Raw genomic sequence first — 18,605 nt, 5'->3', positions numbered from 1 at the left:
AGTCAGGAGTTCAAGACCAGCCTGGCCACATGGTGAAACCCCACCTCTAACAAAAATACAAAAATTAGCCGGGCGTGGTGGTACATGCCTGTAGTCTCAGCTACTCAGGAGGCTGAAGCAGGAGAATCACTTGAACCCGGGAGGCAAAGGTTACAGTGAGCCAAGATCACGCTACTGCACTCCAGCCTGGGTGACAGAGTGAGACTCCGTCTAAAAAACAAAAAATAATAATAAGCTGATCACCTGAAGGTAGCTCTTTAAAATGGATTTCCTCTGCCTCTTCTGCAACCTTCCCATGAAGTATCAGTGTGTCCCGATATTTCCGATGAAGTTTGAATTCTGACACTGGGTTTGCTACCAGGACATCTTCACAGCTCTCTTTAGAATCTAGTTTCAGTGTCTGAGTCATCAATTGTACCAAGGCATTAATTTCATTTGTCTGATCTTTCCTGAGGGAAAAAAATATCCCTTTGTTATTTAATTGGCTTCATGAGAATTTTTCATTAAAAAATTACGTGCAAAACGACCTTTCGGGAGTTCTGCTTTGAAATGTCCAAGTAAGCTCCTACAGACTGACCTGACCCTTCCACAAATAACAACTATAAACTCTAGACAAAATACAAAACTCAACAATGTAAAGGCAATGCAGAATAAACAAAATCTGCAGGCAGATCTTGGAGAAGAGTCAACACCTTTAAGCCTAAGGGCAGGCCATGGGCAGATCAAAGTACAAGAGAATTCACAATCTTATGGGCCTACAGAAAGGACAGAGTTCAGAACAACCACTGTCACTAGAAAGTGAGACAGGAACCTTGGAGAGAGTCTAAAAGAAACAGCCCCAGATTCTGTGTACAAATTCTGCCTATTTCAAAGTAACAACTATACTCAAGTACAAAGCTCAAGAATATTTAAAGAAACACAAAATACCAGCTTCCAATGAGGTAAAATTCAGTGTCTAGCATCCCATCAAAAATAACCAGAAGGGCAAAGAAGCAGGAAAATATACATTTGTGAAGAGAAAGAAATCAGTTAATAAGAAACATATCCAAAAGTGACACGACTGATAGAATTAATAAATGAGGACATTAAAATGGGTAGTATAAATATCTTCCATATGGCCAAGGTAGAAGAAAACATGAACATGTTAAGGAGAGACACAAAGACATTAAAAAAAGACCCAAATCAAATTTCTAGAAATGAAAGATACAATATATTAAATGCACGGGATAGGATTAACAGATTAGACACTGCAGAAGAAAAGATTAATGAACTCAAAGACATAACAATAGAATCTATGAAATGTGAAACAGAAAAAGTAAAAATAGGCCAGGTGCAGTGGCTCATGCCTGTAATACCAGCACTCTGGGAGGCCAAGGTGGGCAGATCACCTGAGGTCAGGAGTTTGAGACCAGCCTTGCCAATATGGTGAAACCCGGTCTCTACTAAAAATACAAAAATGTAGCTGGACGAGTGCCTGTAATCCCAGCTACTCGGTGGGGCTGAGACAGGAGAATATCTTGAACTCAGGAGGCAGAGGTTGCAGTGAGCCGAAATCATGCCACTGCACTCTAATCTGGATGACAGAGTGAGACTCTGTCTCAAAAAATAAATAAATAAAATAAAATAAAATATTTTTTAGAAAAGTAAAAATAAGTAGAGCATCAGTGAGCTGTGGCACAAATTTAAGGAGCCTAATATACATGTAATTGAAATCCCTAAGAGGGCAGGAAGAAGTCCAAAAAAAAAATGTGAAGAAATAATGGCCAGGCGGGGCGTGGTGGCTCACACCTGTAATCCCAGCACTTTGGGAGGCCAAGGTGGGCAGATCACAAGGTCAGGAGATCGAGACCATCCCGGCTAACACAGTGAAACCTCGTCTCTACTAAAAAAATACAAAAAATTAGCCAGGCATGGTGGCGGGTGCCTGTGGTCCCAGCTACTTGGGAGGCTGAGTCAGGAGAATGGTGTGAACCCGGGAGGCGGAGCTTGCAGTGAGCCGAGATCGTGCCACTGCACTTCAGCCTGGGCACAGAGCGAAATAATGGCCAAAGTTTTTCTTTATTCTTTTTTTTTTTTTTTTTGAGGGAGTCTCACTCTGTCGCCCAGGCTGGAGTGCACTGGCACAATCTCGGCTCACTGCAAGCTCCACCTCCTAGGTTCACACCATTCTCCTGCCTCAGCCTCCTGAGTAGCTGGGACTACAGGTGCCTACCACCACGCCCAGCTAATTTTTTTTGTATTCTTAGTAGAGACGGGGTTTCACCGTGTTAGCCAGGATAGTCTCGATCTCCTGACCTCACGATCTGCCTGCCTCGGCCTCCCAAAGTGTTGGGATTACAGGCGTGAGCCAACGCGCCTGGCCTCTTTATTCTTTTTTTAGAGTCTTGCTCTGTCGCCAAGACTGGAGTACAGTGGCATGATCTCACTTGGCTCATTGCAATCTCCACCTTCCAGGTTCAAGTGAGTCTCCTGCCTCAGCCTTCTGAGTAGCTGGGATTACAGGCATGTGCCACCACGCCCAGCTAACTTTTTTGAATTTTTAGTAGAGACAGGGTTTCACCATGTTGGCCAGGCTGGTCTTGAACTCCTGGCCTCAAGTGATCTGCCCGCCTCGGCCTCCCAAAGTGCTGGGATTACAGGCGTGAGCCACTGCACCTGGCCAGCCAAAGTTTTTCTAAATCTGATGAAAACTATGTATCTACACATCTAAGAAGACATTCTTTAAGAATTCTGAAGGAAAATCAGATGTGTGGCCGGGCACGGTGGCTCAGGCCTATAATCCCAGCACCTTTGGGAGGCCAAGGCAGGTGGATCACAAGGTCAGGAGATCGAGACCATCCTGGCTAATACGGTGAAACCCCATCTCCACTAAAAATACAAAAAATTAGCAGGGTGTGGTGGTACATGCCCGTAGTCCCAGCTACTCGGGAGGCTGAGGCAGGAGAATTGCTTGAACCCAGGAGGCAAAGGTTGCAGCAAGCCGAGATCGTGCCACTGCACTCCAGCCTGGGCGGCAGAGCAAGATTCCGTCTCAAAAAAAAAAAAAAAAAAAAAGAAAATCAGACGTGTGCATAGAAGAGACATTTTTGGCCAGGTGCAGTGGTTCACACCTGTAATCTCAGCACTTAGGGAGGCCGAGGCGGGCGGATCACCTGAGGTCAGAAGTCAAGACCAGCCTGACCAACATGGAGAAACCCTGTTTCTACTAAAAATACAAAATTAGCCAGGTGTGGTGGCGCATGCCTGTAATCCCAGCTACTAGGGAGACTGAGGCAGAAGAATCGCTTGAACCCAGGAGGCGGAGGTTGCAGTGAGCCGAGATCATGCCACTGCACTCCAGCCTGGGCAACAAGAGCGAAACTCCGTCTCAAAAAAAAAAAAAGAAGAGACACTTTCAGCTCCAGCATATGCCACAAACCATTTATAATTTTATCAGTGGGAACACTAGAGATCTGAATACTACTGAAAATGTACATTTAATATTCATTAAAACAGAAATAGTTTATAAAGGGAGACAGAAAAACAAGAACTTACCCTTCCCTGTAATCCCCATCTGACTTATCAGTTGAACTTGTAGAAGAACTTGACTCATCCTCAGACAGACAATGAATCAGTTTCCTTTCCTATTAAATGTTTGGAAGAAATAAAATTCTACATGACAACACAACCAGAATGTGATACTTGAACCAGTCTTAGATGCAACAACTAGACACAGTACGTTCCTAGGTGCAATATAACAGGAGAATCTAACAAATACAAAAATTGTTCCCATATGATTTGTGGCAAAAAGAAAAAAACATTGAAGTGATTTTACCCATATGATATCCCAGTTCACTCATAAAGTTCACAAGAATAACTGAAGAACATCAGATGAAGTTTTTCATTTTGTTTGTTTTTTTTTGTTTTGATTTTTGTGTTTTTTTGAGACAGAGTCTTGCTCTGTCGCCAGGCTAGAGTGCAGTGGCACCATCTCGGCTCACGGCAACTTCCGACTCTCTGGTTCAAGCGATTTTCCTGCCTCAGCCTCCTGAGTAGCTGGGATTACAGGCACGTGCCACAACGTCCAGCTAATTTTTGTATTTTTAGTAGAGACAGGGTTTCACTATGTTGGCCAGGCTGGTCTCCAACTCCTGACCTCATGATCCGCCCGCCTCAGCCTCCCAAAGTGCTGGGATTACAGGCGTGAGCCACCGCGCCTGGCCAAGGTGAAGTTTTACAAAGGTCCTGGAGAGTCTCCGCTGTGAAGAAATTTCCAGAGGACAGTGGATGGCTAGTTCTGGTTTATCAACTCCTAAGCAGAAGGCTTGTTCTATAGGAATGTTGGCATTTTAAATCACCTAGGCAACCTCAGCTTGTCTTTTTTTTTTTTTGGATACACGGGTGTCACTATGTTGCCCAGGCTGGCCACAAACTCCTGGGCTCAAGCAATCCTCCTTCCTTGGCCTCCCCAAGTAGCTGGGATAACACCCACAAGCCACCATGCCCAGCTTCAGCTTGCTCTTAATGTGAGACTGTTAAAGTGCTTTAAAGGATTACCTAAAAATACACATAAACCTTACAACTCTGAGATATAGAAGGCAGCCTCTATTAGTGAAATAACTAAATGATATAGTTAAAGAAATAATACATCCAATACTTTCAAAGAGCAGGAAGAATTCCCAGAGTATTATACAGAGAGGTGAACATGGGTTAGAAACCTAGTAATTACCGATTTAGCCACCAGATGGTGTCCCTACATCATCTACAGGCAAGAAGGTAAACTACATTGACACAAATAAGAAACAGGAATGATTAGCAAGTGAGACTCAAATCTAGTGACACAGATGGGTATGTTGGTATCACAGCAGATTGAGCAAAGTGTTGCCTAGTGCAAGCCCTTAGAAAGTTCTGTTATTTATTTATTTATTTATTTATTTATATTTTTGAGACAGAGTCTTGCTCTGTCACCTAGGCTAAAGCACAGTGGTGTGAACACAACTCACGTAGCCTCGACCTCTTGGGCTCAAGCGATCCTTCCACCTCAGCCTCCTAAGTGGCTGGGACTACAGGTGTGTGCCACCTTGCCAGGTAATTTTTTTTTCTTAGAGACAGGGTCCAACTATGTTGCCCAGATTGATCTCAAACTCCTGGGCTAAAGCAATCTTCTCACCTTGGCCTCCCAAAGTGCTAGTATTATAAGCATGAGCCACTGCATCAGGCCAGGAAGTCCTGTTTTAAAGACCAACCTACGAAATATTTTTAATTAGGCTATCAATTGTTTACAAGAGTACCTGAAAAATTTATTCCCTTAATGGGTCAAACATAATCCTTTTGACTATTATTTACCAGTTCCTTTCTTTATCAAGAGTGAAAAGATATAACAAGCTGGCCCTGTCCCAAAAATAAATGGAGCTGACATTTAAAAGGTTTACTGCATTAGGCCTGCCAGATGTAGACTGTCCACCTTCTCTCTTAGGAGTACGTAATGCACCTGAGTGACGCTGCAGTCAGAGGAGAGCCGTTGGGCAGGCATGGGCTGGTCTTCCTCCTGGGGTTTTCCTGGCCCTGCTACACTCAGAGAAGCTTTCCTCACTGAAGGGCCTGAAAAAGCAAAAATCCCCAGCAGTTGTTTGTGGTGGGCTGCCCCAATTGAAGAGGGCTTTGTATTTGGTATGGAACATACCCCAGCAAGAGCTAGCCCAGAAGTAACTCAAACAGCATGTTTATCATTTCTCTGGTGTCTGACACCTCAGTTGAAATCTTAGCTCTAGGTCCACCAGCTCTGTGACCTTGGGCAAGTTACTTAACTCCTCAGAGCCTCTGTTTCCTTAGCTGCAAAATGGGGATAATGCTGCATATTTTGGCAGTACTGTAAATGTGAAATGAGATAATACCCTTAATATGTTTACCATAATCCCCAAGACATGGTCAGCATTCAATAAATGGAAACTGCTAGTACTATCTTTAAAAAATAATTAAAAAGAATGATAGCCCTCAGCCTAGGGCAGCACCACTCCCCGAGCAACCTCCCTCTGTTCCTAAGATGGGAGCAATTCACTGACCAGTGGACACTGGACATGGAAAAAAGCTAAACATTCACTTGATTTCTGGTCTGAAACCTGCCAGGACTTACTGCCACTCAAAGCCCTCTTGTTATTTCTTTAATATCCCCCTCCTCTGATATTTGAACCAGATTCAATACCCTATGATGATTTCTTAAAAGACTTGACTAAGAAATTTCAAAATCTTTTCCAACTCGATTTCCTACATGTTTTACTGCAGTTGGAAAGTTTCAACCTCTCATAGTTAGAACCAGTGTTTCTGTCCACGAACCATACCCCTAACTGCCAATTAGATGAAGAAAAGAAGTCAACTTTACCTGAAGAGGACATTTCTTCCTGTGACTGCTTCAGTCGCCTCCTCTCTCTGGCTGATAACGGTCGATCCTTTAAAAGAAAGTCACAAAGTCACTTCCATTCCTACTTGCTATTGTTATAACACCTACAATCCATGATGTATCACTCAGCATTAAGAAAAAGGTCTCGGCTGGATGCGGTGGCTCACACTTGTAATCCCAGCACTCTGGAAGGCTGGGGTGGGCAGATCACGAGGTCAGGAGTTGGAGGCCAGACTGGCCAACATGGTGAAACCCCGTCTCTACTAAAAATACAAAAATTAGCCGAGCATGGTGGTGCGTGCCAGTAATCCCAGCTACTCGGGAGGCTGAGGCAGGAGAATTGCTTGAACCTGGGAGGCGGTGGTTGCAATCAGCTGAGATCACGCCATTGCACTCCAGCCTGGGTGACAGAGCAAGACTCTGTCTCAAAAAAAAAAAAAAAGAAAAAGGTCTTACTCCAGCCTGGGTGACACAGCAAGACCAAAAAAAAGGTCTTGCGCTGGACTTGGAGGATTGTCCATTGGAAACCAGCCCACAGCAGGGTTATAGCTACTAGTGAGAAATGATCACAATGATCACAGCCCTCGTTTCTGGGAGGTGCTCATTTTTGGAAGGGCAAATGGGGACTTTCACATTTGCCATATTCAGAATCTACTTGGTTTCTTTTTTTTTGAGACGCAGTCTCGCTCTGTAGCCCAGGCTGGAGTGCAGTGGCCCGATCTCAGCTCACTGCAAGCTCTGCCTCCCAGGTTCACGCCATTCTCCTGCTTCAGCCTCTCGAGTAGCTGGGACTACAGGCGCCCGCCACCACGCCCAGCTAATTTTATTTTCGTATTTTTAGTAGAGATGGGGTTTCACTGTGTTAGCCAGGATGGTCTCGATCTCCTGACCTTGTGATCTGCCCACCTCGGCCTCCCAAAGTGCTGGGATTACAGGCGTGAGCCACCGCGCCCGGTCTACTTGGTTTCTTTAATTCACTGGAAGTGACCATCTCTGAAACCACAGAATCTGTCCATTTCAATCAAAGATTCTGGCTGAGGCCGAGTGCGGTGGCTCATACCTGTAATCCTAGCACTTTGGGAGGCCAAGGCAGGTGGATCATTTGAGGTCAGGAGTTTGAGACAAGCCTGGCCAAATGGTGTAACCCTATCTCTGCTAAAATACAAAAATTAGCCGAGCGTGGTGGCTGGCACCTGTAGTTCCAGCTACTCAGGAGGCTGAGGCAGGAGAATTGCTTGAACCCAGGAGGCGGAGGTTGTAGTGAGCCAAGATTGTGCCACTGCACTCCAGCCAGGGCAACAGAGCAAGACTCCATCTCAAAAAAAAAAAAAAGATTCTGCTGAGATCACATCTGTCCCATCTGTTCCTTCCAGTGTTTGGCAAGAAGCAGAGCTAAGATGTTTTAATACAAAACTTCATAATATACACAAGACTTTATAACCAAAAAGCTTTATAAGAAGGTTTTGGAGTGTTTTTGCTTTGAGACAGGTTATTGCTCTGTCACCCAGGCTGAAGTACAGTGGCACGATCTCGGCTCACCTTAACCTCCGCCTTTTGGGTTCAAGCCATCCTCCCACCTCGGCCTCATGAGTAGCTGGGACTATAGGCACGTGCCACCACATTTCGCTAATTTTTAAATTTTTTGTAGAGACAAGGTCTCACTATATTGCCCAGGCCAGTCTTGAACTCTTGGGCTCAATTGATCCTCTGGCTTTAGCCTCCCAAAGTGCTGGGATTACATACATGAGCCACCAAGCCTGGTTATAAGGTTTTTAAAAATCCAGCATATGTTCCCACAAACCTTTGATGATGACATCTCACTGCTCCTTGAACTGCTCACAGACCCAGTGACCACTCTACGTTGGTTTTCAGCCTCTTTTTGTGTTGATGTGATATCCACTTTCCCAACAATGGGATGAGAAGGCAAAAATCGAGGAAGCGACTCTTGGAACTTAAATAATTAAAAAAGAACATTATCAGTTTCATATATAGCCCCTTCCAATGTTCCCCTATCAGCAGGTTCCCTATGTATTTGTCTGTGGTTTGCTCTTAAAACCTTCAAAACATTGCATTTTTTTTGGAAAGACTCTGCCAAAAGTCAATCATCTAAGAAGGTTATGGAGAGGACACGTGTTAAAGTTATTTCTAGAAATGAGATGTCAACATGATTCTGTGGAGAAGCTGAAGAAAGAACTGTTCATCAGCACAATACAGATGGGGCCAAAGGTTTACCCTCATTAGCCTATTCCTTTAACTTTCAAAATGATCTGTCCATCTTTGCTGGAGAAGATAAAATCCTTACTCTGCTTCGAACTCACTGATATTTGAAAACTAGTATTTAGCATCTTGCCATTGTCACCCTTCTGTATATGTTCCTTGCATTTCTTACATGCCTTTTTGGCAATTGTTAATTGCTCTAAATAGAAATTGAGCTTCCCAAAGTCCACCTCCCAACCCAAAGCAAAATGACTTATAGCAAAGAGATCTCTGCCAACCTGTCTCTCTTCCCCTCTGTGCTCAGTCTGTTCTCTCTTCTTCTGCCGTCGCTGTCGAGACAGGGAAGGTTCAGACCCAGAGTTGTGTGGCTGTAAATCTGGGTGGATTCTGCCCTGTTTTTCTATAACACATTCACCAGCAACTTGATCCTTAAAAATAATAAAATGACATTTTAAAGTATAGCAGCAACCTGGTACATTGTAATCCAAAGTAAGTTGTCCATAAAAAGTGGCTTTTGTTTTTTAGCATGAAAACTTTCCTCAGTTTTAAAAACTGGTTTCCATATGGCAATTCAAAGTGTTACCTGGAAGTTCTAAAATGACCCATCACAATGTAAAGTTCACAATATGGTTCAAATATAACAATGCAGAATTGAATACAGAGGTAAACATAACCTTCCTCTTAGAAAACAAAAGAAGCGGGCCAGGCATGGTGGCTCGTGCCTGTAATCCCAGCACTTTGGGAGGCTGAGGCAGGCGGATCACGAGGTCAGGAGTTCGAGACCAGCCTGGCCAACATCGTGAAACCCCATCTCTACAAAAATACAAAAATTAGCTGGGCATGGTGGCAGGCACCTGTAATCCCAGCTACTCGGAAGGCTGAGGTAGGAGAATTGCTTGAACCCGGGAGGGGGAGGTTGCAGTGAGCTGAGATCGCACCATTGCACTCCAGCCTGGGCGACAGTGAGACTCCGTCTCAAAAAAAAAAAAAAAAAGAAAAGAAAACAAAACAAAACAAAAGCAGTTGCAATTTCAAATTTTTGTGCAATGAAATTAAATCATAATGCAACAGTTAAAAAATAATGATTATAAAATGAAGCAAACACACACAAAAACACAAAATAATGAAAAGTCTTTTGAACATCCAAATGGCCAAACTCTCCATGCCTACTTTTAAAATTGTAAATGAAAATAAGAAGCAGCTGAGTGTGGTAGCCCACACCTGTAATCCCAACACTCTGGGAAGCCAAGTCAGGAAGACCACTGGAGGCCATGAGTTCAAGACCAGTCTGAGCAACATAGTGAGACCTCCAACTCCATTAAAAAAAAAAAAAAAAAAAAAAAAAAAGTCAAATGTAGTGATATGCCAGGTAGTCACAGCTACCCAGGAGGCTGAGGTGAGAGGATTGTATGAGTCCAGGAGGTCAAGGCTACCGTGAGCCGTGATCATGCCACTGTCCTCTAGCCTGGTGACACAGCAAGAGTGTCTCAAAAAAAAATTATTACTTTATTTTATTTTATTTTTTTTGAGACAAGAGTCTCGCTCTGTTGCCCAGGCTGGAGTGCAATGGCGCGATCTCGGCTCACTGCAAGCTCCGCCTTCTGGGTTCACGCCATTCTCCTGCCTCAGCCTCCCGAGTAGCTGGGACTACAGGTGTCCGCCACCACACCCAGCTAATTTCTTTTTTTGTATTTTTAGTAGAGATGGGGTTTCACTATGTTAGCCAGGATGGTCTCGATCTCCTGACCTCATGATCCGCCCGCCTCGGCCTCCCAAAGTGCTGGAATTACAGGTGTGAGCCACTGTGCCTGGCCAAAATTTTTTAATAAATTAAAAAGAAAATGAGAAGTTGTCTTTCTCAAAATGAATGTGTATTTGCAGTGTTGACAGGCAAAGACAAAATGCCGACATCAGTTATCCAAATGTTCTGATTTTTTTCTCTTCCTCCAAATAAAAATAATTGTTTTAATTCAATCACTTAAATTGTGGTTAATCTAAAACTACTGATGTTTCATTCCATTATTTTTAAAAATCTCCTCATAATTTTTCATAGGTTTTCCATTCTGAAAATGAACAAATGTTTTAAATGAATTCCAATTTAATACAAATTTATTTCCCAAGTAAACATCAGTTATTTGGATGTACCCTAAAAAGCACAATAAAAAGACCACTGAGCTTGGCATTAGGTGGAGTCTTATGTGAGAAACTTAATTTCCCTGAGCCCAGTTTCATCATTTAAAAATGGATCTAATACCCACAGCCACATTGTATTACTATTTTAGGATTAGCTGAGAGAATACACTAAAAGTACTTAGGACTATGTCTGATGCATATTAATTAGATGCTCAGCCAGGCGCAGTGGCTTACACCCGTAATCACAGCACTTTGGGAGGCCAAGATGGGAGGATGATTTGAGCCCAGCCAGGAGTTTGAGACCAGCCTACACAACATAGGGAGACCCTGTCCCTACAAAAAATAGAAAAAATTAGCCAGGAGTGCTGGCATATGCCTGTAGTCTCAGCTACTCGAGAGGCTAAGATTGGAGGATCACTTGAGCCTAGGAGGTGGAGGCTGCAGTGAGCTGAGATCACATCACTACACTCCAGCCTTAGCAACAGAGCAAGGCCCTGCAGAATAGGAAGAGGGGAGGGGAGGTGAGGATGGGAGACAATATTTTATTTTCTTTCATTGTTTTTTGAGATGGAGTCTTGCTCTGTCACCCAGGCTGGAGTGCACTGGGGCAATCTCAGCTCACTGCAACCTCTGCCTCCCAGGTTCAAGCGATTCTCCTGCCTCAGCGTCCTGAGTAGCTGGAATTATAGGCTCATGCCACCATGCCCAGCTAATTTTTGTATTTTTAGTAGAAACAGGGTTTTACCATGTTGGTGAGGCTGGTCTTGAACTCCTGACCTCAAGGGATCCTCCTGCCTCGGCCTCCCAAAGTGCTGGGATTACAGGCGTGAGCCACCATTCCTGGACAGGAGACAATATTTTCAAACGCTGTATCTAATAAGGAACTGGTATCTAGAATAAAGAACTCTTAGAATTCAATAATAAAATGATAAATAAACCAATTTTAAAATTGGCAAAGAATTCAAATAGATTATTTCTCCAAAGGAGAAATACTGGCCAAAGTATATAAAAAGATGCTCAAGGCTGGGCACGGTGGCTCACGCCTATAATCCCAGCACTTTGGGAGGCCGAGGCAGGCTGATCACTTGAGGTCGGAAGTTCGTGACCAGCCTGACCAACATGGTAAAACCCCATCTCTGCTAGAAAAACTACAAAAATTACCCGGGTGTGGTGGCACATGCCTGTATTCCCAGCTACTCGGGAGGCTGAGGCTGGAGAATCACTTGAACCCAGGAGGCGGAGGTTGCTGTGAGCCAAGATTGTGCCACTGCACTCCAGCTTGGGCGACAGGGCAAGACTCTGTCTCAAAAACAAAAGAAAAAGAAAAACATGTTCAACATCATTGGTTATTAGGGAGATGCAAATCACAACCACTTCATACCTACTAGGATGACTATGTTCAAAATGATAAACAGTAACGAGTGTTAGCATGGATGCAGATAAACTGGAACCCTAATATATTGCTGGCAGAAATAAAATTATATAGTTATTTTGGAAAACAATTTTGTAGTTTCTCAAAAAGTTGAATACAAGGAGTTACCATATGACCCAGCAATTCTACCCCTAGGTACATATTCAACAGAACTGAAAATATATGTCCACACAGAAACTTGTATGCAAGTGTTCATAGCAGCATTATCCACATACAACCTTCCTCTTAGAAAACAAAAGTACCCAAAAAGGAGAAACAACCCAAATGTACATCAACGGATGAATGGATGAATAAAATATATATGGGCAGGGCGTGGTGGCTCATGCCTGTAATCCCAGCACTTTGGGAGGCCGAGATGGGCGGATCATGAGGTCAGGAGATCAAGACCATCCTGACTAACACAGTGAAACCTCGTCTCTACTAAAAATACAAAAAAAATTAGCCAGGTGTGGTGGCGGGTGCTTGTAGTCCCAGCTACTCTGGAGGCTGACGCAGGAAAATGGTGTGAACCCAGGAGGCGGAGGTTGCAGTGAGCCAAGATCACACCACTGCACTCCAGCCTGGGCGACAGAGTGAGACTCCGTCTCAAAAAAAAAAAAAAAAAAAAAATTAGCTGGGCGTGGTGGCGCATGCCTGTAATCCCAGCCACTCAGGAGGCTGAGGCATAAGAATTGCTTGAACCCAGGAGGCAGAGGGTGCAGTGAGCCGAGATCGCGCCATTGCAATCCAGCCTGGGAAACAAGAGTGAAACTCTGTCTCAAAAAAAAAAAAGAAGCCAAACATACAAAGCCATAAATTGTATGATTTCATTTATATGAAATCCTCAGAACAGGCAAATCCATAGAGACAAATGTTGCCAGGGGTTGTGGGCAAGAGGGAATGGTGATGACTGTTACAGGGTACTGGGTTTCTTTTTGGTTTGATGCAAATATTCTTCTATGTTTAAACTGATACACAGAATTACTGATTTTCCTAAAATGACAACAGAACCCACCCATTTGTAACTGCACTTTCAGTCGTCTCTCAGAAACCAATATCTCATGTGTGCATATCACTCACCTGGTCCTTTGGCTTTTGTTCTTTGATTAGGGGCTGCAGAGGCTTCACTGGTTCATTCTTTTCCCCAGTGACAATGTCAGAGGACCACGTGGGAATCAAGTTTTCAGGCTGGGCACTAGATTTAGTGTTGTCCTGCAGCATCTCCTCTTCCACTTGAGAAATACTGCATTTACCTCCTAACTCATTAGAGGCATCCAAATGTCTTGGCTGATTCTCCCGAATGAAGCCATCACTCACTGAATCCCTCCCTTTTGCAGGTAAGATGTCAATATTTACCCTACTGATTGTGGCTAGTTCTGTGGTATTGCTCAAGTCCTGTTTGCAGGTATGGGCTTTCAGACTGGCAGGTGACTTCAAGAGACCAGAGGCCCTGGGTTTCTCCTGGGACAAACATTTGCCTTCACCCTGAATGAAAACATGTTTAGAAATTATTATAGCACTCCTCGTATCTTATACAAAATCAACTCAAAATGCAACAAGAGGTTCCTCAAAAAGTTAAACATAGAATTAACGTATGACCCAGCAATTCCACTCCTAAGTATGTAATCCAAGGAACTGAAAGCAGGGACTTAAGTAAGTATTTGTACACCAATGTTTACAGCAGCTTTATTCAAAATAGTCAAAAGGCGGAAACAACCCAAAAGTCCGTCAGCAGATGAAGGGATAAACAAAATGTGGTAAATACTGCCAGGCACGGTGGCTCACACCTGTAATCCCAGCAGTTTGGGAGGCCAAAGCAGGTGAACTACTTGAGGCCAGGAGCTCGAGACCAGCCTGGGCAACATGGTGAAATCCCATCTCTACTAAAAATACAAAAATTAGCCAGGTGTGGTGGTGCATGTCTGTAGTCCCAGTTACCTGGGAGGCTGATGCAGGAGGATTGCTTGAGCCTAGGAGGTGGAGGTTGTAGTGAGCCGAGAGCCCACCACTACACTCCAGCCTGGGCAACAGGAGTGAAACCCTGTCTCAAAAAAAAAAAAAAAAAAAAAAATACATACAATGGAATATTTCTAATCCATAAAAAGGAATGAAGTTCTGATACATGCTAAAATGTGAATGAACCCTGAAAACATGCTAAGTAAAATAAGCCAGGCCAGGTGTGGTGGCTCACACCTATCATCCCAGCACTTTGGGAGGCAGAGGCAGGAGGATCACTTGAGCTCAGGAGTTTGAGACCAGCCTAGGCAACATGGCGAAACCCCATTTCTATAAAAAATACCAAAAAATTAGCTGGGCATGGTGGCAAGCACCTATAGTCCCAGCTACTTGGAAGCCTGAGTGGGAGGATTGCTTGAGCCAGGAGGTCAAGGCTGCAGTGAGCCATGATCACACCACTGCGCTCCAGCCTGGCTGACACAGTGAGATCCTGTCTCAGAAAAGAAAAGAAGTAAGCCAGGACAGGGCAGGGAGCAAGCAGGGGCAGGACTGGCACTGTGGCCAGAAATGCTGCTGGGCCACAAAGGCGATGGGCAGCTGGGAACTCTACATTGAAGGCACAGAGGTGAGGCACAATGCCTGGAAGGCTGGTAAGTTGAATGCTGAGGACAGAAGAGTCTGATGACATACTACTGAATTTCTTTGTTTGGAGTACACATTATGTACTCTTTCTGGAGCGTGTCTACAAGCTCTATATGGAAACGATCTGAAGCTGAAAACATTGGCAGGGGATGTGAAAATCAGTCTTCGATGAACTATGCCAAAGAAACAGCTGCCTTCTATTCCCAAAAATGCTTTGCCCATAACTAAGCCTACATCTCCTGCCCCAGCAGCACAGTCAACAAATGGCATGCATGCTTCCTACAGACTCGTCCACCTGAAATACTCTCTTCTTGCTGAATTTACCTTGGTTGTGGAGCAGACGTTATTAGGTGTCTAGGTACAGCCATCTTATCCCTCTGTATTAAAGTGGTTTGAACTAATATTCATAGGGCACAGACTTTATCAAGATGGCATATTTAGGCCAGGCGTGGTGGCTCACACCTATAATCTCAGCACTTTGAGAGTCCGAGGTGGTGGAGCACTCAGGAGTTTGAGACCAGCCTGGCTAACATGGTGAAACCCCGTCTCTAACCAAAAATATAACAATTTGCTGGTGTGGTGCCACGTGCCTGTAATCCCTGCTACTTAGGAGGCTGAGGCAGGAGATCACTTGAACCCAGGAGGCAGAGGTTGCAGTGAGCCAAGATCGCACCACTGCACTCTAGCCTGGGAAACAGAGCGAGACTCCGTCTCAAAAAAAAAAAAAAGATGGTGTATTTAAGTTTGCAGTTTACATCCATCCCTAATTACTATCCAGATGGTGACTATCCATGCTTGATATTTGGTATTCCCATCTTTCACCTACTAAGTGATGCCACATCAGATGAACTGGATGTGAAGAGCATTTGGAAAATGGAGGTGGAAACATAACCAAATTTGGCAAGTACTAACAATATGCAGGGAGAGTTTTCTACAAGATTGATACAAAAAGCCCCCTAAACCCAGAGCCTGCAATATTGTATGAGAAAGATATTCAGCTTTTTAAGAGTAAAGTGGTTGACAGTGTTAAGGTATGCATTACTCGTCTGTCTGACCAATCTAAAATAGAAGACTCATGCAATTAGCTTTTCTCCATGGAATCCTTCTGTACATGATGAAGCCAGAGAAAAGATGCTGACTCAGAAAAGCCTGAAGAACAGCACAATAAGTGTTCGTGTCGCCAGCCTGTCATAGGTAAAGCCTGGCTCAGTACAATCTTTCAGCAAAGAAGAGAAAACAGTAGCAACTTAAGAGATGGTGAATCTGGTACATCATGCGCTTTCCTGCTGGACTCTGGACTAGTTCAAGCTGACCAATGGCAATGCACAGCTTGAAAAACAAAACTGTGGGCCGGGCGCCGTGGCTCACGCCTGTAATCCTAGAACTTTGGGAGGCCGAGATGGGCGGATGACGAGGTCAGGAGATCCAGACCATCCTGGCTAACATGGTGAAACCCCGTCTCTACTAAAAATGCAAAAAAATTAGCCGGGCGTGGTGGCGGGCACCTGTAGTCCCAGCTACTCCGGAGGCTGAGGCAGGAGAATGGCGTGAACCCGGGAGGCAGAGCTTGCAGTGAGCCAAGGTCGCACCACTGGACTCCAGCCTGGGCAACAGAGCAAGACTCCGTCTCAAAAAAAAAAAAAAGAAGAAAAACAAAACTTCTTAACAATGAAAAAAAGAAAGAAAGAAAGAAGCCAGAAACAGAAAGACAAATATTGTATGATTCCACTTATATAAAATATCTAGAACAGGCAAATCCATAAAGACAAAAAGTAGATGAGAGCTTACCAGGGCCTGACGACACAGGGAATAGAAAATTATTGCTCAGTGGGTACCAAGTTTCTGTTTGAAATGATGAAAAGGTTTTGGAAGATAGTGGTGATGGCTGCATGACACTGTGATCTAATTAAGGACAATGAATTATATGCTTCATATGTAGTATTAGACCACATTAATAGAATGAAGGAAAAAAAACACATGATCATCAATACCCTTACGTGATAATTTTCAGGGCTGTGAAAAAAAAAAAACACCTTTTCATGATTAAAAAAAATTCAACAAACTAGGAAAAGAAAAAAAATTCATAACATAATAAAAGTCATATATGAAACACCCACAGTAAACATCACATTTAATGGTGAAAGACTGAAAGCTTTTCCTCTAAGATCAGGAAGAAGGCAAGAATGCCTGTTTTCACCTCTGCTAGTCAATATAGTACTAGAAGTTCTAGCCAGAGCAATTAGGCAAGGAAAAAAAAATAAAAGGCATCAAAATTAGAAAAGAAGAAGTAAAATTATCTTCTTTTGCAGATGATATGATCCTGTGTCTAGGAAACCCTAAAGATTCCACATACAGAAACTGTTGGAACTAATAAACGAACTGAGCAAGGTAGCAAGAGGCAAAGTCAACATACAAAAATCAGTTGCATTTCTATACACTAACAATAAACAATCTGAGAAGCAAATTACAAGAACAATTCAATTTACAATAGTATCAAAAATAATAAAATAATTAGGAATTAACCAAAAGGCGAAAGAAAGACTTACATAGTGAAATCTACAAAATGGTGCTGAAAGAAATTTAAAGAAGACATAAATAAATGGAAACACATCCCATGTTCATGGATTGAAAGACTTAACATTGTTCTTTCTTTTTTTCTCTTTTTACATTTGGGCATCTCCTTGAGAAGAGCTTAATATTGTCAATATATTAATATTACCCAGAGCAATCTATAGATTCAATCTAATCCCTATCAAAATCCCAATGACATTCTTTGGAAAAATAGAAAAATCCATCCTAAAATTCAATGGAATCTCAAGGGATCCCAAATAGCCAAAACAATCTTGAAAAAGAAGAATAGGGATGGAGGACTCATGCCTCATGATTTTAAAACATACCACAAAACCACATTATCAAAACAGTGTATTATTAGTATAAAAACAGACATTAGACATAGAAACCAATGGAATAGAATGGGGAACCCAGAAATAAACCTTCACGTATGTGGTCGCATGATTTTTGACAAAGATGCCAAGATCATTTAATGAGGAAACGACAGTTTTTTCACCAAATAGTGCTGAAAAAGCTAGATATCCATATACAGAAGAATGAAGTCAGATCTTTACCTAACACCATATATAAAAATAAACTCAAAATGAACAAAAAACCTAAATGTAAGACCTAAAACTATAAAACTCTCAGAAGAAGACATAAGGCAAAGGCTTCACAACATTGGATTTGCCAACAATTTTCTGGATAGGACACCAAAGGCACAGGCAACACAAGTAAAAGACACACTGGATTTCACAAAAATTAAAAATTTTGTGCATCAAAAGATACTATCAACAGAGTAAAAAGGTAACCCACAAAATGAGAGAAAATATTTGCAAATCATATATGTGATAAGGGATTGACATCTTGAGTATATGGAGAACTCCTAAAATTCAATAGCAAAAAATGAACGACCCAACTCAAATATGGGCAAAGGACCTGAATAGACACTCCTCCTAAAAAAGATATGCAAACGGCCAATAAGCACACAAAAAAATGCTCAATATAACTAATCACTAAGGAAATGAAAATCAAAACTACAATGAGATGCCACCTCATGCCCATTAGGATGGCTATTACTAAAAAATCCCAGAAAATAACAAGTACTGGTGAGAATGTAGAGAAATTGGAACCTTTGTGTACTGCTGATAGGAATGTAAAATGATACAGAAGTTGTGGAAAACAGTACTACAGGTCCTCAGAAAGTCAGAATTACCATGTGGTCAGCAGTTCCACTTCTGGTTATATACCCAAAAAAATAGAAATCAGGGTCTTAGCTGGGAGCAGTGGCTCACGCCTGTAATTCCAGCACTTTGGGAG

The 18,605-nt window shown here is 42.9% G+C and overlaps 1 protein-coding gene and 1 pseudogene across 11 annotated transcripts in view; one reads left to right on the top strand and one right to left on the bottom strand.

Annotated features, from left to right (window-relative positions):
- NEK4 (NIMA related kinase 4) overlaps positions 1-18,605 on the bottom strand; it is a 57,878-nt gene that overhangs the window by 25,975 nt on the left and 13,298 nt on the right. For 5 of the 11 annotated variants that reach the window (XR_008523202.2, XM_054550360.2, XM_054550362.2 and 2 more), the window contains exons 7-14: positions 13,218-13,622; positions 11,888-12,025; positions 8,872-9,021; positions 8,178-8,327; positions 6,359-6,425; positions 5,471-5,580; positions 3,535-3,623; positions 244-449 (exon numbers count right to left, since the gene is read on the bottom strand). Coding sequence is in view for 8 of the 11 variants with exons in the window: in XM_054550360.2 (XP_054406335.2) it covers positions 244-449; positions 3,535-3,623; positions 5,471-5,580; positions 6,359-6,425; positions 8,178-8,327; positions 8,872-9,021; positions 11,888-12,025; positions 13,218-13,622 (1,315 nt within the window). In the remaining 3 variants the exon portion in view is untranslated. 11 annotated transcript variants of the gene reach the window in all.
- LOC100457551 (AKT-interacting protein-like) lies at positions 14,814-15,986 on the top strand (annotated as a pseudogene).

The sequence above is a fragment of the Pongo abelii genome, chromosome 2 (genome assembly GCF_028885655.2).
Source record: "Pongo abelii isolate AG06213 chromosome 2, NHGRI_mPonAbe1-v2.0_pri, whole genome shotgun sequence".
Classification (NCBI taxonomy): Eukaryota; Metazoa; Chordata; class Mammalia; order Primates; family Hominidae; genus Pongo; species Pongo abelii.
This window is presented reverse-complemented; position numbering and strand designations above follow the sequence as displayed.